This window comes from Vicugna pacos, chromosome 29, assembly GCF_048564905.1.
Source record: "Vicugna pacos chromosome 29, VicPac4, whole genome shotgun sequence".
Classification (NCBI taxonomy): domain Eukaryota; kingdom Metazoa; phylum Chordata; class Mammalia; order Artiodactyla; family Camelidae; genus Vicugna; species Vicugna pacos.
In genome coordinates, this window is record NC_133015.1 from 4,027,063 (window position 1) to 4,051,026 (window position 23,964).

Here is a 23,964-nt window from a genome sequence, read left to right on the forward strand (position 1 = left end):
ACGGAATAAGGAAAAATCAAATTAAACTGAGATTATGGGGGGAGTTGATGGAGGTTCTCGACAGATACAGGGCTTAGACTTATTTGGCAAGAAAGAGGAGGCCATCAGATGTGTTTGTCCATCTCCAGTTCATCTTTGACATGAATGTTATCCAAACATAAGTATGGTTATAAAATAATTTAAGAATCTACTTCTAGCACGTTTTCCAGACCTCGCACCTCACCAGTCTCATTTCTGGTCATTCCACTGTATCTACATCTCACACACACACACACACACACACAGCAGCCATACGCAGGCTGCTGCCCTACTACGCCCCATTTCACGCCACTCCAGCAGTAACACGTTCCCTTTGACACCTCTGTGCTTTTCCTGACCTGGCACTGTAACCCCGCTAGGTTTTTTATTTTAACAAGTAGTTCTCACTCCTTGAAAACGCCACCTAAATTCCCAAATGTGTGATTTTTATTCTAAACCAGATTAAAAGTGAAAACTTTTTGTTCATGTCAAAGTTCAGAAAACTAGGGCCTACGGGCTCATCTAGCTTATTGTCTGCTTAAAAAAAAAAAAAAGGTTCTTTTTGGAACACAGCCTTGGTCACTTGTTATTTACTATGGCTGTTTCTTTTCCATAATATAGAGCTGAGTAGGTGTCACAGGGATTGCATGGTCCAAAAAACCTAAAATATTTACCATATGGGTATTTAAAGTAAAAGAATGCCCGCCCTGGTTTGTGGTTTATGTCTCTGTCGTAGAACTCACCATGCTGTTTCATAAATATTTATTTATGTATGTTTATCACACATAAATTAAGTCAGCAACTGTTCCACAAATCCCTGTTTAAGCTAAATCCTGCCTCGTTCTTTAAACTTACTGATTTACCTGCATCCCCTCCAATCTCTACTGCCCGGCATTCAGTTACTTTTAGACTCTGAAAGCATTCTTAACTGAACACCCTCACACAAGTCCCCTCTGTCCAGAACGACGTTCATCCTGCCATTCACAAGGCAGGCTCCTTGTCACCCTTCCGGTTTCATCTTAATTATTACAGCCTTTAAAAGGCCTCCTCCCTGACCATCATATGTGGGCCCTCCCCTCCTCCTCCTCTCCTGTCAGAGAACCTGATTCACCTGATTCTTACCACTTAACAGAAGTGATACTACCTGTTTACATGTTTCCTTGCTTCTTTTCTCAGTACTTTGTGACACTGTAATTTCCACGGAAGTGAGCAATATATCGGCTTTTTCACCCCTGTATCGAGTGACCTAATAATTCCACCTCAGACACTAGCATAGTTTCTGGTTCTGACACAGATAAACCTCTAAGGAGGCTAAGCAAGAAACAAAAAGACTCAAATTAACAATTCAGAAATGAAAGAGAGGATGCAACTTCAAATCCCACAGACATTAAAAGAATAGTAAGCGAATATTACACTGTTAGGCCTAAATGTGATAACATAGATTTCAGAGACAAAGTATTTGAAAATCACAAATTAGCAAACCTGACAAAGAAGAAATAGAAATGTTGAATTAGCTTTTATCAATTAAAGAAACTGAAATTATAATTAAATATTATGCTTAAAGAAAATTCCATGCACAGATGTCTTCACCAGTGAATTCTACCAAACACTTAATAAATAATAAAAATTTCAAAGCTATTAAAATAAATTTTATCTCTAAAATAAACTGATCATATATTAATTTTAAATTACTGTAGCATGTTAAATGTGTATTTGCCTGAGTCAGTGAACTTTTTTATGTAGACCTTATTATTTGATAGCAGTTTTAGATTCAGAGCAACATTAACAGGAAAGTACAGAGATTTTTCATGTAACCCCTTCCCCTACACATGCACAGCCTCCCCCATGAACAACATCCCCCACCACAATTGTACATTTATTACAATTAATGAATCTACATTGACACATTATACCATTCAAAGTCCATGATTTACATTAGAGTTCACTCTTGGTACACAGTCCATGAGTTTGGACAAATGTAAAATGACATGCATTCCTCATTACAGTATCATACAGAGTGACTTTACTGCCCTGAACTTCCTCTGAGCTCTGCCTATTCATCCCTCCCCACTGCCCCAGCTTGACAATGAATGATCTCTTTACTGCCTCCAAAGTTTTGCATTTTCTAGAATGTCGTGTAGTTGGAATCACACAGTATGTTGCCTTTTCAGATTGGCTTCTTTTTACTCATCATATGCAATTAAGTTTCCTCCATGTCTTTTCATGGCCTGATGGTTTGTTTCTTTTTAACCTGAATAACATTCCATTGTCTTGATGTATTACAGTTTATTTATTCCTTCATCTAGAAAGAGACATCTTGGTTGCTTCCGAGTTTTAGCAATTATAAATAAAGCTGCTATAAATATCCATGTGGAAGATTTTGTGGAGGCATAAATGTTTCAACTTCTTTGGGTAAATGCCAATGAGCACAATTGCTGGATGATATGATTTAAGAGTATGTTGACTCCTGAAAGAAACCGCCAAACTATATTCCACAACGGCTTTACCATTTTGCATTCCCACTGTCAATGAATGAGAGTTCCTGTTTTCCACATCCTCAACATATTTGGTGTTGTCAGTATTCTGGACTTTGGTCATCCTGACAGGTGTCTAGTGGCATCTCTTTTTTGTTTTAATTTGCATTTCCCTGGTGACATAACACAGACTATCTTTTCAGATGCTAATTTGCCATCAGTATATCTTCTTTGGTGAAGTGTTTGTTAAGATCTTTGGTCTATTTTTTAATCAGTTTGCCTTCTTATTGCTGAGTATTAAGAGTTCTTTATATATTTCGGATAACAGTCCTTTATCAGATGTGTCTTATGCAAATATTTTCTCCCAGTCTCTTGATGTATCTCAACTCCTTCTCATTCTCTTGATGTTTTCTTTCTCAGAAGTTTTTAATTTTAATAAACTCTACTTTATCAAATATTTCTTTCATGGATCATACCTTTGGTGTTGTATCTAAATTGGTGAAATTTTTATACTTTCTCAAAATGTGTTTAAAATAGGAAAATAAATCCACACTGAGATGTAAACGTTGGACAGTGAGCTAGACATTCACAAAAGAAGTGAAGAAATCTGTAAAGTGAATATAGCATAAAGCAATCGCCAACCTTGCCCCTGTCATTGAATGCCAGAATGGGGGCATAAGCTTGGGGTGAATGGCTCACTCACTCAGAGCTGGCAGCTGAGAGCCAGCAGCCAGCCACCCTGCTCACAGCCAGGGGAATAATCGTTTTCAGGGCCAGCGGACACTCACTATACCGTAACTGAAGTAATTCTGCTCGGTGTATTGCTTGATTTGCCTCATTCTTTAAAGTAATAAATTTCCAACTGTCATAAATTCTAGTCTCAAGCATGAAGACAACCAGAAAATGGCAGTTAAAAGAAAAAATTAGGGCAAATACTTGAAAACTATTAATAAATCTGCCTTTTAGAAATTATAAGCATCAAAATCACTGAAAATAGCAAAAATTGAGTAATATGTTTGTAGAAGCACAATTATTTATTATAAGTAAAGTAATTCAGTCATAAAGATTTTTCTGTCAAGTGTCTTACATTGTTATATTTTTCAACAACCTTGGAGGTCTAACATGTCACCACATTGCTCTTACATCACCTTGTTACTCTGCAAACAATGGCAGTTAAACTAAGAAGTGAATGGTAGGTGGTCCAAGCCGAGGGTTTTAGATGATACACAGCCTCTGGCTCAGACAACAGCCTTAGAAGCATAACCCTATAGGACCTCCTGTTGGAGAGAGTTACTTCTAAATAAAAATCTATTTCTATACTGAAGAGCTAATTTATCTGAAATATCTATGTATTAAGAAATATTTCTAAGAGAGCAATCATTTGGAATTAACTATTCAGTGTTATTTATTACACTTTTCATTGTGACATTTTCTTATTTAAACTAAGGAAAAATATATTGTCCGCATTAAAAATACACAAGAAAACAAATACTCTTGTTCTTTAGTGATTAATGATAAGGACAACGTTGGCTACAAAGGGAAAACGTGACCTGATTTGTAATTTTATTTTGTGAATTAATAACTCATTGAATTGAGTCAAAACTTGAATTGACTCAAGGACATAATCTCAACATTTCCATAGTGGAAAAAAAGAAAAAGTCGATAGAAAGATATACTGTTTGAGTGATTTGTTACTTGGAATGTTCAGTGTATATACTCAAATTCAAAATACATCTATGGCACTTTTTTCTGAAAAAGGATATGTATTTGTTACATAGAGAGCTAAGATCAGAATATATATTACTAAAACAAAGAGCATGTCATTTACAAACACAGAAATTAAGGTAGGTTACCAGGATTATGTCTGTACTGTGAAATGCAAACAAAGAAACATGCTTACTTATTAGGAATACATTATTCTTATTTCTTATTGCTGTTTCCTCAAGAGAAAGATCATCCACACACATTGACACATAAAGAAATGAAGGTCAGTATGGATGGGGCAATGGAACCTGCGATTTACAGCCTGTTGACCAGGAGTAGAGGTAACGATTTGGACTTGTGACTGGCATCAGAAGTCCAAGGAGGGGCTTGTGGGAAACTCCAGGCTGTGGCTGGTCATTCAGAAGCACAGACTTTCAACTGGTTTCTGAAAGGGGAGGTTGACTGTACCCATAACCTGTGAAATCTGAGGCTATCTCTGAGCATGTAGTGTCAGAATTGAGTTGAATTCCTCATTGGTGTGGGGAACCTCCACTCCCACACCGGATACTGAGTCTCAGACTACCTAGTTTATTTATTTATGTTTAAATTTTTAAATGGAGGTACTGGGGACTGAACCAGGCTAAGAATGCCTCTACCAATGAGCTATCCCTAGTGTAGTGTCCTTGTAGGAGAGACCCCGAGAGCGCTCACCACTTCCGCCACATGAGGACCCAGTAAGAAGAGGGCCATCTCTGGACCAGGCCGTGGGCCCTCACATGACCTGACACCTGCAGGTGCCCTGATCTGACACTTCCCAGCCTCCGGAACTGTGAGAAAGAAATTTCTGTTGTGTAAGTCACCCCGTCTTATCATATTTTTGTTACAGCAACCCAAACGGACCAAGACATAGCTACACAGTGAAAATAAAAATTTTATAAGAAATACTGTGATCAGGGGTATTTGCTTACTTCCAAACAATAGAGCAAAGATATAAAGATGTAATTTTCTTAAATACTAGTTAATCTGTGACCAAATAGTAATTTCTGAAATTCCACTACAAAAATATCACTGGCAACTTTGTAAACTAATGTAAACATATGATAAATAATTAATAGCTATTATTTATTCTCAAACTGTAAGAGAAATGTGTATATTCTTTCTTAAGGGAATAAAAAAAATGAGACACACTGTTGCTCTGTGATACTAGGAACCCCTTTATGTGGCAAGTACATAGGGAAGGCTTTTATAAAAAACCCTGTCAAGATACGGAAGATGCTTTGGGAAAGAGAAGACTGACTTGCTCAGAGGGCCTATGATGGACCAAGTAATATGCATGGGGCTTTACACGTTCACCGTCATTTAGGCTTAACAACAAGGATCCTATGAGTTTATTAACTGTGCCCATTTCATAGATTAGTGAATTGTGTATCAAAAGGTAGAAATTCGCCCAAGATCATACAACTAATAATTAGAAGAGTGCAGTTCAGAACCCATTTCTTTCTGACCCCAAAGCCCAGGCATTTTACAATATGTGTATCCCAAATGTAACTTTAATTCTCACGGTCATGGGTAAGCCAAGATCCACTGCCTTACTCTTTTATACTATTCATCTATTGGCGATGAGTTTTTGATTTCTGTCCTTTGCTAATTCATCTCCTTAACACAAACAACTCTTTTTTTTGGTTTCCATTCTTACGTCATAAATGTTCACTGTTTCTGTCTGAAATCTAAACTACTTTTAGCGTTCTTTATTGAGCTATGCTCCCTTTTAGCACCAAATAAAGATGTTCTTTTCCAGAAGAGAGGGCCTCCCCAACTTCAGCTAGTTTTCAACCAAACACTGTATTTTTAATAGAATTAATAGTCCACAATGTGTTTTTCTCTCATCAGCACATAGCCCCAAAATACAGTTTGAGATTACGATTCCTCAGTTCATAAGCCATTTCACTGGAAAACAACAGTGTAAGAACCATATTGCATTTGGATGTTAAACAGCCTGAGTTTAAAAAGCAGAAACCCTCATGTCCTTTCAGGGAGCAATTCCTCTGAGTCATTCCTGAGCAGTGGCTTTGCATCACTGCTCCACTGCAACATAATGATCTTCAGATGCCTAGTTCCCTCAAAGGAAACATCTTTAATTGGAGAAAGGAGGAGAAAAAAACATTTGGGCCAAGTTTTCTCAGAGGATCTTAAACTGCTTTTCACAGATGATTTTTAAGTTTGTCTCTTCGCCTACTCTTTCCAGAACCCTCACAAATGCATACGCACATCATTTTCTTTCCGAGATTAGTCATTTATAAAGAAATCAATTATTGTTACCAAAGCGATCCACAACTGCATTTTACAAGCTGGCAGTGTCACAGGCAATGCAGTCAACCACAAACACGTGAGGGCATTAGGTGGTGTGCCCAGCATTCTCCTTGCTGGTGGCCAGGTTGAGCCAAGAATTTAATGTGCTTCCAGGAATATCAATTGAAAACTGTTTTGCTCGTGTCTTTTTTTTAAAAATTAAATCAAATTTCAGATGTCATATTGAACTCCCTAAAACCGAATTCAGACCATAGTCATCTCTCACCCAGATGAGTTCTGTATAGTCTTCTAACAGGTCATCCCAAATCTCCCCCTGGCATCCACAGATGACTCTCCATTATTATGTGAATTGAAACACATCATTCTCATTTTGCCTGCCACACCAAGATCAAAAAATCTGCCCCTGCCTACAAGACCCTAAGTAATGACCTGGTTCCCAGCTGCCTCTGACGCCTCACTTCCACCAGCACCCCCTCTCACTCATGCACTTTCACAACACTGGTCTCCTTGCTAATTTTTTTTTTCAGCTTGCAAGACACGTTACCATCTTGGGCTCTTGCATTTGTGTTTCCTCTGCCTGGAATGCACTTCTGCAAAATATTTAATTAGCCAACTCTCTATTTCATTAAATTATCTGATCAATGTCATCTTTCAGATATGATTCTCTAATCATTTCCATCATGCTCCATGCACCTTTTCTGCATTCGTTTTTATTTCTAGCACTTATCACTGAGTGACGTAACATCTGCGTGTTGATTATCTCTCTTACATTAGACTATAAGCTCCCCATGAGGGCAAAGATACTGTGTGTTCATCACTGCAGTCCCAAGACCAAGAATATCTCCAGAAACGTATAATATATACTGAATTCGTGAACAGGTGAAAAATAAAATTAGTCAACAATTATTTATAAATTGAAATTCCAATTTATGGTTTAGTTCATAGCTTTTAATGTTGTTTACCCACGATCCATTCCTCCCCCTACTGAAATACTTTCTCTTTTGAACTGCTCTTATCAATTGAGTGTAAACTTGGTAAAATTATAAATTATAAAATATAAAATAAATGCCTCCAGCATTCATCCAAGACTTGGATACAACAACAAACTACAACAATCTGACTCCCTATCCCTGAGACTGAATGTGACCCCAGTAACCCTCAATCAAAAACAACTGTAGCTGATTGAGTCCAGTATTGTCTTTTGAAGAGATATGCAGAGGTAGATAGCATATCCAGCATTTATTATTTCTTCTTCCTTTTTTCTTTTAACATTTTTTTATTGAATGATAGTCATTTTACAATGTTGTGTCAAATTCCAGTATATGTCTTCTTCCGTTCTGGGAGCTATGCAATGTTCTTCTATAGGTTTTCCCTTTCTTGCCCACCTTTTTCGTGTGGGTTTGCTGTGATTAACCAGAGTCAGTTTCTGTTCCTTACAATCTAAAATCTAACACACGTGTTAAGCTCATATTCAATGTGACAGGCATCAAAGTACAAAACTGAACAGAAAGTCTCCTAATGCCCTTCTGTCTCCTTCTCATCTCTCCCGCCCACTTTGTGTGCTCCAGATGCACTTTCCGGTATCCAGTAGTTGTCCTCCAGCTATTCAAACCCTCCCTTTCTGGTGACATCATTTTTCCTTCCTCCCTTCTAGCACTGTGCACTCAGAGCTGCTGAACTGAAGTCGAAATTAAGAAGTAATCAATGATCAAGCCAAAATACACCCAGTTACCGATAAACAATAGCTTCTTAAATCTTGTCAGGTGTATTTGCATTTCTTTAAAAACAGACTACTGTTCCTTAAAGTGAATGTGTTTGTTAAAATTTCAGGATGACAAAGTGAAGAATTTTAGATAGTATAAGGCAGATAAACAAGATTGTACTGTGTAGCACAGGGAAATATAAACAGGATCTTGTGGTGGCTCACAGCGAAAGGGAATGTGACAATGTATGTATGTTCACGTATAACTGAAAAATTGTGCTCTACACTGGAATTTGACACAACATTGTAAAATGACTGTAACTCAACAAAAAAAAGTTAGAAAGAAAGAAAGAAAGAAAGAAAGAAAGAAAGAAAGAAAGAAAGAAAGAAAGAAAGAAAGAAAGAATTAAATTAAATTGCCTCACTCGAGTAACCCCCTGATCTCATCACGGTTCAGTTAGCGATAAACAGAGGACCAAGACAGGACAACTTATCCATCAATTAAACAGATTTTAGTTGAACTACTCTTGAGTGAGTACATAAAGCATACAGACCCACTGCAAATGTGATTCACAGACCAACAATGGCTAATGCACTCCAAGGGGCCCCTCAGTCACCTGGGTTTTGGGGGATGGGGGCAAAACCAATGATTTGTTTCTAACCAGAAGATATGGCAAAGGAAATGGAATATGGATGCTCTTAATTAGGTTATATAAGACTCCATCTTAGCAGAATGAGAGACAGAGAGAGAGAGAGACTCCCTTGCTGGCTTTGAAGATTTAAGCTTCCACTTTGTGAGAAGGTCTGAGACAGAATGATGCAGCAAGGACCTATGGGGCCTCCAGGAGCTGAGGGTTGGGGGGGGCAGGCAACGAGAGACAGGAAGAAAGTAGAGACTTCAGCCCTACAACCACAAGGAACTAAATTCTGCCAACAACGCACGTGAGCTTGGAAGAGGAGCTCATGCTCTGGAAAAGAGTGCAGCCTGGCAGACACCTTGATTGAAGCTTTCTGAAACATGACCAGCTAGAACTTGCCTAGAGAGATAATAAGTGCACTTTGTTTTAAGACACTACACTTATGATACTTATGATAATATATTACATAGCAGTAGAAAACAAATACACTAGTATACCAAGGAGACAAGAAGATAAAAAGCATGCCTATAGAAGAACAAACATAGGTCGTGGAGTTAGTATATGCATTGCTCTTTTACTTACTGGTGTTTCATAGCCATTTCAAAGCACTGATGTGAGGATTAAATCAGAAATTTTTTGTACAGAAATGAGTCCACAAATGACAAATGCTGGAGAGGCTGTGGAGAAAAAAGAACCCTCCTACACTGCTGGTGGGAATGCAGTTTGGTGCAGCCACTGTGGAAAACAGTACGGAAATTCCTCAAAAGACTCAGAAAAGACTTACCATAGGACCCAGTAATCCCACTCCTGGGCATATGTCCAGAAGGAACCCTATTTCAAAAAGACACCTGCCCCCCAGTGTTCATAGCAGCACTATTTACAATAGCCAAGACATAGAAACAGCCTAAATGTCCATCAACAGATGACCAGATAAAGAAGATGCGATATATTTATACAATGGAATACTATTCAGTCATAAAAATGACAACATAATGCCATTTGCAGCAACATGGATGTCCCTGGAGAATGTCATTCTAAGTGAAGTAAGCCAGAAAGAGAAAGAAAAATACCATATGAGATCGCCCATATGTGGAATCTTAAAAAAATAAATAAATAAATACAAAACAGAAACAGACTCACAGACAGAATACAAACATGTGGTTGCCAGGGAGGAGGGGGATGGGAACGGACAAACTGGGAGTTTGAAATTTGTAGATACTGACAGGCATATGCAGAATAGATAAATAAGATTATACTGTATAGCACAGGGACATATATACAAGATCTTGTGGTACCTCACAGTGAAAAAGAATGTGACAATGAATATCTGTATGTTCATGCATAACTGAAAAATTGTGCTCTACACTGGAAATTGACCCAACATTGTAAACTGACTATAACTCAATAAAAAATGTTTAAAAAAAGAGAAAATAAAAAACAATTGTTTTTGTAAAGAAATGAAGGCTTTTTGTGACTACTAAACATCTCACTACAGTGAGCTTCCTTCTCATTTACTCTTTCTGTTGCAACTCAGCGGGTGTCACAGCCCCGCCCATCGCCAGCAGTCAAAACCCTCATTCTGAAGAGTCACCCGCAGCCAAGTCTGAGCCACCAAAAGGGAGGGCTTGTAGTACTTCAGGACCTCCTTCACACCCGACCCATTCTCTCACGTGGGAGGGAGGAGTGGGTTCTAGAAATCGTCACTGTCCCAACATGTGTCGTCCCCAGCACTTGGAGACTGGTTGTTACACGGCCGGCACAGAGGTCCACGGGAGGAAGCAGCAGGAGCTCCTTTTCTCATTCTCCCTTGCGTTTACACAACCTTCTGCCGTGGCTCTTGCTTTTCACAGCAGTCTGTTGCTAACACGGTGCTTGGCTCTTGTCGGCTGATTAGTTGCATCCTGACTCGAACCTAGATTTACTTTCTAGTACTTGGACAACTTGCCAGAGAACCATGCCCATGTGAGCTCCCTCTGCATCTAAGATAAGAACCTTGCTATCCAGAAACTGCCACCTTGTTACATTCAGAAAGATGAGGATTGATAACCTACTGCATTGTCTGCAGCCCGGTACAATTTGAAATCAGCAATGAGTGATTCATGGGTTTCTAGACACAAAATTTTTAATCCAGTGCAATTTTTGTCAACATTATGGCTTAATGGAATGCAAGTGGCTGTGGCATCCTACAGCTCCAATAACTTTCAGGGCTTTAGTAATTTTCTACCGAAGTATATTTTTTAACACACTCACTGAACACATTCTAATTAATTTTCTATTTTTAACAGCTTAAAGTTTAACTGTACCCTTGTGTGTCAGGTGGTTATGATTACCTTCTCTACAATTCCCTCACACATACTTTCCTATACAGCAACTAGTCTTTGACATTTCTCTCTCTCTCTTTTTTTGTCATCATTTATAAGTAAAAGCATCAGAAATCTAACCATTCTCAAATTTCTGAGAAGCTCCGATTATATTTTCTCAAACTTGCAATTACAATTTTGAAGAAAAGTGCTTACAGCATAGGACACCTAGTTCCTGCAAACACAAATGCCAGATTTTTCATTTCTCACCCATCCAACTGGTCTTTCTTTCAGGCACAATTCTAGTATTGATACTTTTATTTGTGGTTTTGTTTTTATCATCAATCTCAATCCCAACACACAACATTGTTCCATGGTCTCAGTTCAACTTTAGTTTCATTCACAAATCCAATAGCATCTCTGGTAACCAGCCTCCACCCAGATTTAATTCCCACCCCCTTTCTCCATCTTCTCCCTGAGGAGAAGCTGTACCCCAGAAATAGCACAAAGTACTCCAGAAAATCAAAGAGAATTTGAAGTAAGCTTATTTAAAGGCTCTGTGATGGGGAAGACAGCTTAAATTCCGCAAAGGACTGACTAACCTTAAGTTAACAAAATCTTAAACATAATTTAACATAATCAGTAAATAACATTCATCTAAAAACAGCTCTTCTGAATCAACCATTAGTGCTAGATTATAAATAAAGTACTTAATTTCATAGAACTAACTTTAAAAAAAAGCTATTCAAAAGAATTATTCAACTACAAGAAGTAATGTATTAAAAAATACTTACAATTTCTTTAAGATAGCCAGGAATTCTGTTAACTGCTCTTCAGATTTTTTTGGTCCATATAAAGTAAGACCACCATGTTCTTTTTTAACATGGATAGCTACATTGTGAGAATCATCAGGTTGGTGGGGCTGACTTTCTTCTGTGCCTTCAGCAGGTTTTCTGAACAAAGAAACAATATTTTATACTGTTGCATTTTGTACAGAAATTACTGACATGAACTCTATTATCAAGAGTAGAAATGCACTGAGATAATTTGGCATTTTAATAATTTATTCCTTTTCAATGCCTTTTTTTTTTTTGGTCATCAGTAAGGCAATTAAACACATTACTTTAATTATAAAAATTAGTGTATATAAAATATTTTCTATGTACAGAATTTGATTATAGGCATTATAACTGTCCCAAGTGATTGTAGCATCTTTCATAATAAATTAGGTGCATGTATTTAGGAAAATATTTCAATGATTAATACGCTTCTTTTACACTCTTAACAGCTGTTTTTCAGTTTTTGGTGGTTTTTTTGCACCAAAGATAAAAGCACATTTTTTAAACTTTTGCTTCTAACTGGTAAATTATGAACACCTTGGAAGTAGCTGCCATACTTTATTCTTGTGCTATGGTATGTTATACTCTCAAGTCCCCAAGAGAAGGACCATTTTCCATTTATTTTTCCAGCTCAAAGCTTTCCTATTAAGAGGTCACTGATAACCTACGGAAAAGAAATCTAACAAACACTGTCCATCCTTAAGAAAAAAAAATAGTGGAGAAGATGATAAAAACCCAAATAATCATAGATTAGTACCTCTAATTATACACATGAAAAGATTAAAAACCAAAGTTAATGTAAGCTGAACATGATGTGGAATAATAACAGCAGTCATCACATTAACATCTAACATATATTTGAGTCCTTTTAAATGCGCGAGCTACTGTCAAACATTATACACATACATCACGTTAACATTAACATGTGCAATAAAAATATATTATCCCTAATTTATAAGATAAAGAAGTTGCAGTTAAGAGTTTAAGTAAGTTGTCTAACCATTCACATCCAGTAGAGTCGGATTTTTTTGGTAATCTAAAATCCACAGAATATCAAAGCTTAATAGGAAAACTTACCTGACATACACGGAAAAAGCCCAGCCTAAGTTACAAAGATAAAATCGAAAGCCAAAATCCATTTTCCCTTCTGCCACTTTCACAGACCCTCGGCCGTTCTATCCACAGAGGCTGTTCTATCCACAGAACCCTATTTAAAACTCTATCCCTAGTTACTTCTCTAAATAGTAAGAGCAATAAAACTCAGCAATGATGAGGGTTCAGATAGAAAGCAGTTGGCTCCTCTCCTCCACCCAGCCCTGATTCTCAAATGCAAATGAAATAAAGTTTTGATCTTCTAGAGAAGAGAGGTTTGTGGACTGGGGGACAAGGTGGAGGTAGATAAGGCAGACTTTGTGGTGGAAATGTGGAAAGTGAGTCCCCATACACTCAGGATTCTTCTGGCCCAAGTTCATCATATTTGCCCAAAGCAAGAGACTCCTGGAGTTCCTACCTTTATATTGGAAATCTCAAGCCAGCCAGAGGGTTCAGAATAGCCTACAAAGATATTGAAGCCCTTTGAAGCCGACCAGGACATACCAAACCACCAAATCCAGCAGGAACAAATAGATGTTCATATACATTAATTGATTAATTGATTAAGTTGTGTCTTATGCTCTTTGGAAAATGGTAGAAAGTAACCCTCACTATATTTACTAGCAATAATTCAATATAGAAGTCCAAAATGTTCAGTCACATTAAAGTCAAAATTATTTTATGAGAGATTAATAAATGACTGTGCAAGCTGGCAGGGCCAGCAGGAGTACAGGAGGGCACATCTTCTCTAAGGAGCTACGCTGGTAATCTCAGACTTCTCTCTGTTTCTGTTTCACAATTACCTTTAATTTTTAGCAAAGTTTGATACCAAATAAAATCTCTGATTCTTGTGAGTTTAATCTGATAATTGAATTGTGTTATTCTCAGGCCTACAAAGTTTTTCATACAAATCCTACCTATTACATAAGATTGTTCCAAGATATGTAATATTTGTGCTATCATGTTATTTGTATATATGTAATAATATTTCTGTATCTAAACACTTCTTATGATACAATATTCATTTTAATACAAAATCTCAGCAAACTGAAAACAAAAGTAAACTTTCTTAACAGGACAAAAATATTTGCAAAAAAAATACAACAAATGTTATACTTAAAGTGAAACATTAAAACTTTGCCTCTGGAATCAGAATTATGTATGCTGTTCTAATGTTGTGGAGTTTATGTTTAATACTGTTGTGGAGGTCCTAGCCATTAAAATTAAAATAGCCACAAAGTATAAGAATTGGAAAAGACTGGAAGAGCTATTATTTTATAATAGTTTATATACATGGAAAATGCAAAATAATCTACAGATACTAGAATCAGTGAGAGAATTCAGTAAATTTGCTGAGTTAAAGTTCAACATACAAAACAGCAATTTTATTTCTGCCTTTAGGTTCCTTAATATGTAACGCAGGAAGGCAGCAATAGAATAATCAGTCTCATAAACGTGTTACTGAGAGCTGTTAAAAGTGGCATGAAGAATTTATACACGTTGTGAAAACAATTATAAGATGCTCATACAGGTGCAAAAGCAGGGGACCTACTGCGCTTGTCAGGAAAAGACGGTGTCTATCAGAGAGATTTAAGCTGAGACGTGTAAGATGATGAGAAACAAAGAATATCTGGTAAGAAGCTAAAAGGAAGTTTTTCTAGAGAAGAAACCTCTAAAAATGCTAAATTTTACCCAAAAATATTTTTGCCCTGTCAAATAGGTGTAGCCACTGTCCAACAGATGAATATCCTCTATTAATCTATTCATATTTTTTAGCATCAGCATGTCCACTGACTTGTGAATTAATTTTTACTCCAAGTCAATGATACTAATGCATGAAATTATTTATAGAATTGGATAGATACCATAGAGCACTGGTGATTTTGTAATTCTATCCCTTTCTCTACTATTGACTTTTAAAAGTTTTTGGCATTGTTTTGCACGTAAGCATTGAATCAAGACTTGGAATCAAGCTATGCTAGCAGTCACTGAATTCCTTGTTGCCATGCATGTGCAGTTTTTAAAAGCCAGAGAAATCTTAATTTTATTAAATCTTATTCCTGTGACCCTTGAGTACACACCTCTTTGTGATATTCTGCATGACAAAATGAGAAGTGCAGATAAACGTTTTTGTAGCTTTCCAAAGAAATTTTGGTCTCCAGTAAAATTGCTTCTACTATTATGTGGGTGGCAAGCTGAAGTATCCACTTTCTTTACTGAGCTTCATATTTACTTGAAAGAACCACCAACAGACAAACTATAATAATTGACTTAGATGCTTGGATACGACCTGGATGTTTGGAATGTATTTTCTCAAACATGAGTGAAGTGAGATTGTGACTGCAAGGAAGATGCAGTGTATGTTTCCAATGATAAAGTGCAAACTTCCAAGTGAAAATTAGAATTTAGAAAACTTGCATCTACATCCTTCTGTGAGCTTGACAGCCTCTCAGTACTTAAAGGCTCTTCTGATGAGATCATTTGTGACGATTGGGGTTTTTAAAAAAATATTGCATAAAGAAACGTCAACGTTTGCAAGATCTGCACAGCTCAATGAACCAATGTTTTCCAAATGGCCAATGTAAGTATTACAAAATCATACATCGGGAAGAGAGCCATTCATAGTTCAAAATGTACTTTTTACAGATAGCAATGCTTTTAAATTGGCTATATTCTAGATTTTTTTCAAATGCCTCAGTAAACTCACGTGATATGGATTAGCACTACTGCTAAACAAAATAAAATGAAATTCATATGTTATCTCATTCAGTCCTCCAAGATCACTCTCAAGTATGTGCTATAGTTCCTACTTTTGGATGAAGAGACTAAGATTCAAGTTTGTGGTAATTTTTTTAAGGCAACATAATTGCTAAATTGCAGAACTGAAATTCAAACCTAGATCTGATTCCTCCAGAGACCATCACAGCACTTTACCCTCCATACATCCTGGCATTTGAGTTCTTACAAACTTTTTTATCAGTCCTCAAAATCTTTCTTTAACCTCCTCCATCACTTTTTTGTAAATCCATATACATTTCACTAAGTAGTAGTTACAGCCAGAGTAATATATGGTTCTAACAAAGATTCTTCCTTAAGATGTTTGCTGTAGGATTCTTCAGTCTTTTTTTTTTTTTAAGAAACTGAAGTCATCCTGACTCAAAAATACAAATTAAATTCAGTCATTTTAAGGGCACTAAGTTAACTCCATCTGTTGAGTTAGTCTAATTATCACTAATGCCAAGCCAGGGAAATAAATGGGAACAGGTAAATCCCCATCCCCAGGAGGAAAGTGAGTAAATTGCAGGCTTTGTGTTTTGCTGAGCAAGAGTGCTGACTCTGCCCCACACATTGCCAATATAGCCGAAGTTAAAATTGAGGACAGCTGAAGGCAAGCTCCATTATAAATGCTTGACAGTCAACATTGGAATCCTGTCATCTCTTACAACATAAGAAAGAATATTTTAAGGTTAGACAGAGGTAAGCAATATTTCCCTGGTTTTTACTAAATTTAATGTCCTTGACAAGCTCAAAGTCTTCTCTTTCACTTCCAAAAAGCAATAGAAATTCCACGGTTAAAAGCGAGCAGTTGGACTTACTGGTAATCTATAGAATAAAGCATCAGTACGTTTTCCAGAATACATGACAAGCTGTACAAACAAGCACAAAAGTCAAGTTGTTTAGAAAAGATTATTAACACAGATTTACCTCCTATGGATTAATTGAAATTAAAGTTCAAATCAAAAAGTTGGGCTATGGAAAGACAACTTTTAATAGAACAGTATATTAATATATATTTAAATGATAATCAAATAGCATGTGCTGCCTTTGCTTATCACCTAAACTCCCTCCAGGCGCAGTTCAATTCAGCAAACATTTACCGAACATCCAGCCCAAGCAAAGAAGCGTTCATTGTGTTCATTATCTCAGCTCCCAGGTATGAATCATTTCCATTTTTCCACTTTAATCACCCCACTTTTTCCACCCACAGAACATTGCTGAATTGGTCACACACTTGGGTGATTACAAGTCTACACTGTCTAATTTTAACTGATCTTTGATTCTGCTCAGCATCCTTAAATTAGCTATTTGTCAAGCTCTTCCACAGTCACCCGAATGGCTCTCATCTAGTTCCTTTTCCACCCCATTTCCACATTCCATAGACAGCCTTGCTTCAGCACGAATGCTCCCTGACTGACCACTGTATAAGAATTAATGATTATTAAAAAACTTGAAAAGGAATATAAACACCATTCCAACCATTCAGCTCTAGTGCCACTCAAGCTGGATTTAATTTTAATTTATCAAAGAGAAGAATTAAATGCAGAATTTTCAGAATTTCTCTTTTGTTTTTGTACTAGTCTCCTCAGGTAGATCCTAACCCCATATGACTAACCTAAGTAATGAATGGAATTCATTTAGGGGAACAGAAGGGCCAACTTGGAGGCAGGGAGGCCAATTTCCTGGCACCAATAGTATACAACCTGAAAGATGCTCCAAACTTTCAAGTATATCCTTTTGAACCAGAGAAGTATCTCTCTTTGAATCAAAGATGGCTTTTCTCCCTTAGTTGCATATGGTCTTTGATGAATCAGATTTATAAGAGCAGACATCACCATTTATATTACTGCTTCAGCTGAACTTACGATTCCACCACGTCCACTATCTAACTCTTAAATGACGATACCACATTTCCCCATTATTGGGATATTAGTCAGGAATTCCATGCACTACAGATGATGTCAGCTGCAATCTACTGACCTCTTAAAACCTAGGTAAGGTCCCATGAAAATTCATGAAAAGTGAAAAGCTCCTCCTAAAATTTCAGTTATTTCCTAGGGGATTACATTCTGATGTCACCTCTGCCACCATGCTTCTTCCTTAAACGCTCTCTTTACTCCATGTCTTGTTTATCCAGAAGTAAGGCTAACCTTCCCTATATTTCCTCAGCAAAAATAAACTTAAACCAAGTGCTCAGAGCATTTGTAAGTATAGTAGATGGAGTTCATAAAATATTGGGGGTATTTAAAGAGGTTTGCATCACATATGACACAATGTACTTGAAACCCATTAACAGATCTTTCTTAAGTGTCCTCACCACCATGCCCAGGACCAGTGGATTCTTCTCACTCAGTGCACATCTTCCTTCAATTATTTCCTGGCTGTTCTCACTTCTTTTCTCCCCTGCTTTTCTCTGCTTTTTCTCCCTCCCGGCTGGTTCCACAATTCCAAATTAGAATGTCTCTACCAGGCAGAGCAATTCAGCCTTCCTCAGCCCCTACTCCCAAACACTTCTAACCAAAACCATCAGGAAAGAAGCATCGCAAAAGGTCCTTCCCTCTATCATAATCTACCATTCCTCAGTGGTAGTTGTAAGCATAAATGGCATTTTCTTAGACTCAGACTTGAAGCTTTCTTGTAGCAGTCCACTTTAATGAAGCGAAATCCTTTGCATGTAGGCAGTTTCTACAAATGGCCATCACTTTGCTACAATAATGCCTCAGGCCACCCAGAGTGTCATTTTTATGCCACAGTAAAGTCTAATTTGGGCTACAAAGGATGACAGCACAGCATGGCTGAGGCAATTAGTTAGATTTTTCTATAAACTTCTCTCCCTTTCCCTTCATAGAATTCTCCAGAAGGTCAAATTATTGCTCCTGAAATGGCATGACAGTCCTTCATTTCTCCCTTGTATTTCTCTTTCCTTTCTTTCTTCTTCTTTTTCTCTTTCCACTCTCCCCACTCCTCTCCATTCCTCCCTTCTTTCTTTCTTCCCTTCCTCCCTCTTTCTTCCCCTTTCTTTCTTTTTCTTTTCTTTCTTTCTTCCTTCCTTTCTCTCTTTTTCTTCCTTTCCTTTCTTTCTTTCTTTCTTTCTTTCTTTCTTTCTTTCTTTCTTTCTTTCTTTCTTTCTTTCTTTCTTTCCTTCCTTCCTTCCTTCTCTTTTCTTTCTTCCTTTCTTCCTTTTTTTCCTCCTTTCTTTCTCTATCTTGATACCCATGGGGGAGATCATCTACAAGTTTTAGAAAAAATCATTTTCAGGGTTTCTGGTCACAACTACAAAACTGAGCAATTAGAGCATCAGTTAAGATAGCTTCACCAGCATTTGGATAATCAACAGTGTGAAGACTGTCACATGTGATCCTCTTCGCCTCAGGGACTCTTCCCCTTCTTCTTCTGGCCAACTCTTACTTGTCCTTGAACTTGAACATCCCCTCCTGAGGGATGCTTGCTCTGATCTTCCAGTGCATCATCAGTGGTTAACATAAGCACTCTCAGTGCAACCAGCCCCCGAACCTGTAATCACCTCTGACACCCATTTGTGCTTCATTTATCACCTCTTACTCAGGGCCTGTCAGTGCCACCAACCTGTACCTTCTGAACAGAGACACTGTCTAACTTACACTCGGCACATGGTCAGTGCTCAATACACATTAATTAAAAGAATAAATAAATAAGACTTTCTCATGAAGTTTCTTTCCAGATAGTGTTTTTTGGCTTTTCTTTTTTAGAATAAAATAGTGAAACGGAATTATTCTGGTTTTGACTGTTAAGAAAATACAAGGAATATCTCATTCAATGGATCTCAGAACTTCAGTGAAAATATGGGTTTTATAATTATAACAAGAATAGTTTCATTTGTTTTAATGTTAAATACATATTTTTCAAAAAGCCCGTGGCTAATTACCCTGAGGCCAGATCCAAGCTAGCATGAAATAAACTCTACTTAGACGTAGCTGCAGCACATGGGTAATTTTGACAATGTTAGAAAATGAAATTGAGTCCAAAATCTCAAAAGAAAATCACAAGCTAAAAAAGCAATTTTGCAGAGAGATTTTTTTTTTAAGTCAGTCTATAAGAATCCATTTGTCTAGGTTTTCAGTTGCTTTCTCTCCAAATGTTTATCTTAATTTTCCAACATTTTCTGCACTCACACTTTTAGAGAGAATTTATAATCCATCCAGGTCATATATGTACTGTGCCAAATGATCATTTTAAAATGTTTGGGAAACTATACATGTTACAAAGAAGTTCCACATCATTTTAATCCAGATCAAAGCCACATGTTACCACTGCTTTTAGATCTAGAAGTGAAATTCTGAGCTCCAATTCAAGCAGCTGAGATATCCTAGTTGTCTTTAGAATCTAAAGTCTAAAATGAAGCATCAATTCTTTGCACAAAAGATACTTTGAGAGCTTTCAGAGGGATTGATAATTTAGCCAGCTGAGCGTGCAGACTCCTAAACCCATGAGGAACACCCCCAGAAGACTCCTCTGGCCAGGCTGACTTTGGCACATCAGAGAACACCTGGTGGAGCCCTGGGGCTGGGGGGCAAGGAGAATGGCCGCACACTGCCAAAATCTTTTTGCTCTTCCCAAGTCAAATTATTCAATTGCAAATTATGTAACGCAAAGTAAGAGAAAATGATTTTGCAAAATATTACCATGGAGACAGGAGAGAAGGGAGCAGGGCCCAACCATTAAAACAATGACACCACAGTTGAGGCTATGACATAAACTTGTTTGAACCAACTAAGCCCAAGATGGCGTAATATTCAACTTCCAGTAGACCTTGAACCTCATTACATGCTCACTGTAAGACACTAGCCTGCTAAATGACACACCCACAGGCACCATGACAGCTCCCAGGCTGACTATAAAAGACCAAAATGTGGGCGGGTCCCAATTCCTGGAATTCCCTGCTTCCCCCAAATAGTTGGAATAATCCTCCCACTTGTTAGCATGTGAAATTACCCGGCCCATAAAAACTAACCATCTTCAAACCTTGGGGCCTGCCTCTCTCGCCTTCTGAGATGGCCCACACTCTGTCTGTGGAGTGTGTCTCTGTCTAAATAAACTTGCTTTCACTCTACTATGGCTCACTCTTGAATTCTTTCCTATGCAAGACAAGAATCTACTCTACAGGAACACTATTACCTGGTTATAAACCTGTCATAACCTATTACAAGTTCTAAATCTGAAATCTTCTTTTGAAAATAGCAAGCTACTCACTCTTTTCCTTATGTGATCCTATGCTTAATCAGAATTGAACTTTTTAAGATAATAGATACTGATTGGACCTCATTAAAATGTCCTGAGTAAAAATCTACCAAAGAAATTCCAAAATACCACACTCTGCATATTAAGTGCAGCGTGAGATTTGCTGCTAAATTTAATGAAACAAGCATATCATGAGCGAAGACCCATGCCCAGCTCTGTAGTTTAACTAACTGAAATAAATCCATAGATGAATTAATTAATTTTTTAAAGTATAAGCTAAATTCCCCACCCCCAAAAAAAGTTGCAGTTTAATAGTTTTTTTTCATTTTCTTAAAGGAAAAAAAAAATCAAATAGTCGCTAAGTTTGCTACTCAAATTGTGGACCACGGACCAGGAGCAGCAGCAGCTGGTAGCCTGAGTCTCAGCCCCACCCCAGACCTTCAGAAGAAGAATCTGCATCTTAATAAGCTCCCACTCCTTAACCTCTGGGGATTTTTTTGCATATTAAAGTTTGAGAAGCACTGATCTGAAGTTTATTGAAAGCCATTTTGAAAGCAACAGCAAGTTTCTGTCATTGACCCTCAAGGAATGCCATCTCTGTAAATGCTTAGTAATTACCTATTAACAAAAAATGCCCATGAAGGAGAGTTTATTCTACTATCTTCCACAGTATGTCTCTTTGAGAAAAACAAATAAATCCTATATGTATTTGTATTTGTTTATACAAAATAAGTGGAAGTACAGAGATTTCCCATATATCTGCTGCCCCACACACATGCACAACTTTCCCATTATCAACATCCTCCACCAGATTAATACATGTGTTACAATTGATGAACCTACATTGAAACATCATCAACAAAGCCCATAGTTTACATTAAGGCTCACTCTTGGTGTTGGACGCTCTATGGATTGAAGAAATATACAGTGATATATATCCACCATTGTAGTATTATACAGAGTACTTTCACTAAAAGTCCTCTCTGCTCCACTTAGCCGTCCCTCTCCTTCCCCTAACCCCTGACAACTGCTCCCCTTTTTACCATTTCCATAGTTTTGCATTTTCCAGAATGTCATACAGTTGCAATTAGACAGTATGCCCCTTTTAGATTGGTTTCTTTCACTTAGTAATATGCATTAAGGTTGCTTTATGTCTTTTCATGGCTTGATGGCTATTTTTTTTTAAGCACTGAATAATGTTTCATTATCTGACCTAACACAGTTGGTTTAGTCATTCTCCTACTGAAGGACATCTTGATTGCTTCCAGGTTTTGACCATCATAAATAAAGCTGCTGTAAATATTTATGTGCAAGTTTTTGTGTGGACATGTTTTCAACTTGGGGTAAATGCCAGGAAGTATGATTATGTGGTAAGAGTATGTTGAGTTTGTAAGAAACCACCAAACTGGCTTCCAAAGTGGCTGTATCATTTTGCATTTTAATGAGCAATAAATGAGAGTTCCTGTTGCTCCACATCCTTGCCAGCATTTGGTGTTTTCAGTGTTCTGGATTTTGGCCATTCTAATAAGTGTGTAGTAAGTGTCTCAGTGTTGTTTCAATTTGCATTTCCCTGATGACACATGAATAGAGCATCTATTCATACGAGGTTGTTTATTTTTTGCTATCATTACTCCATGAAATTTCCTTTTTACAATGTCCTAATTAGATTTCCAATTGCTTTTCTCCTAAAAAAGTTTATAACAAATACCGTGTTAGCTGAGCCATAACCCAGCCATCCTGAGATGTGATCGTTTAGAATAACATACTTTATAGAAATAGGAACCCCTGCAGCTTCTCATTATTAAAGGATATTTTCCTCTGACTCCTCTTTATATGAACACAGTTTTGATATTTTAATACCTAAATGGATTAGTGGGATTGAAATTTTATTTAAACCCAAAGATTTACAAAGATGACAGACTTTCTCATGAGCACATAGATTCTCTTCTCCCAATATCACTGCATGGTGTCTGTCCCATTAATTTGAAAGAGTTTGATTAAAATCACTTTGTTCTTGTCAGGTAAATAAAGACTCGACCATGCCAATTTTCTGCCCATTCCATTTCCTTTCAGAGCTTCATTTGGGTGTGTGTTGGGGGAGGTTCAGGTTGCTAATATGACCATGTTTGAAGGGGGAAGCTCCTCTTGCCTGTGAGCTGCCAGCTGATCATCATCCTGTTCCTGCTACATAGTGGCTGCTGTTCTACTCAGGCCCCTAGACTAGTATCTTTCGAGGGAAGACTGGGTTTTTTTAGCTACCACCTGTGCTCTCGCTGACGACTTTTCCCTTGGTTCATCCAGATTTCTACCTCAGTAGCGTGTTCCTCCCCCTCCCAGATTCTCCATCTCTTCAGTCCTGTCAGGATCTCATTATCTCCTCACCAGTGTTCATGGGAACCTCTGGATCCCTTACATGCTTAGACACAGGCCAAGCGGAACCAACGGCATTCGCTCCAGGTTATCCGTAGGCACCTTCCTCCACCAGCACTGTGCTATTATTCTCACTTCATGTTGAACGAAGCCAAATTTAGGTCCTACTGTAACAATAATTCTCAAGAATCACCTAGGAATATTTTTTAAATACTTAGGCATTGGCCCCAAGTCATGGACTTGTATTTACATAGTCTGGGTTGGACAGAGACCTGGCATCTGTATCCCGTAAAAGCTCTCCAGGTGACTCTAACGTGCAGTCCAAGTTGGTCATCTCCGCCCTTGGGGATGCAGCTTCTTCAGCAGCTCTCTGGACATTTCTGCAGTCCTCATATCCTCAAGGTGAGATTCAGACCAAGGGTGGGAGTGGATGAAAAGCAACAGTCCTCAAGCTTAGCTAACTTCCTCTCCATCACTCCTTTTCCCCATATGCCCCCATTTTTATCCTACTGCTTCTCAAAG

At 37.7% G+C, this 23,964-nt stretch overlaps 1 protein-coding gene across 8 annotated transcripts in view; it reads right to left on the reverse strand.

Annotated features, from left to right (window-relative positions):
- The window catches only part of CNBD1 (cyclic nucleotide binding domain containing 1), a 299,007-nt gene that overhangs the window by 245,103 nt on the left and 29,940 nt on the right, over window positions 1-23,964 (reverse strand). For all 8 annotated transcript variants that reach the window (XR_012065401.1, XM_072951719.1, XM_072951718.1 and 5 more), the window contains exon 4: window positions 11,941-12,099. Coding sequence is in view for 7 of the 8 variants with exons in the window: in XM_072951719.1 (XP_072807820.1) it covers window positions 11,941-12,099 (159 nt within the window). In the remaining variant the exon portion in view is untranslated. The remainder of the gene's footprint in view (window positions 1-11,940; window positions 12,100-23,964) is intronic.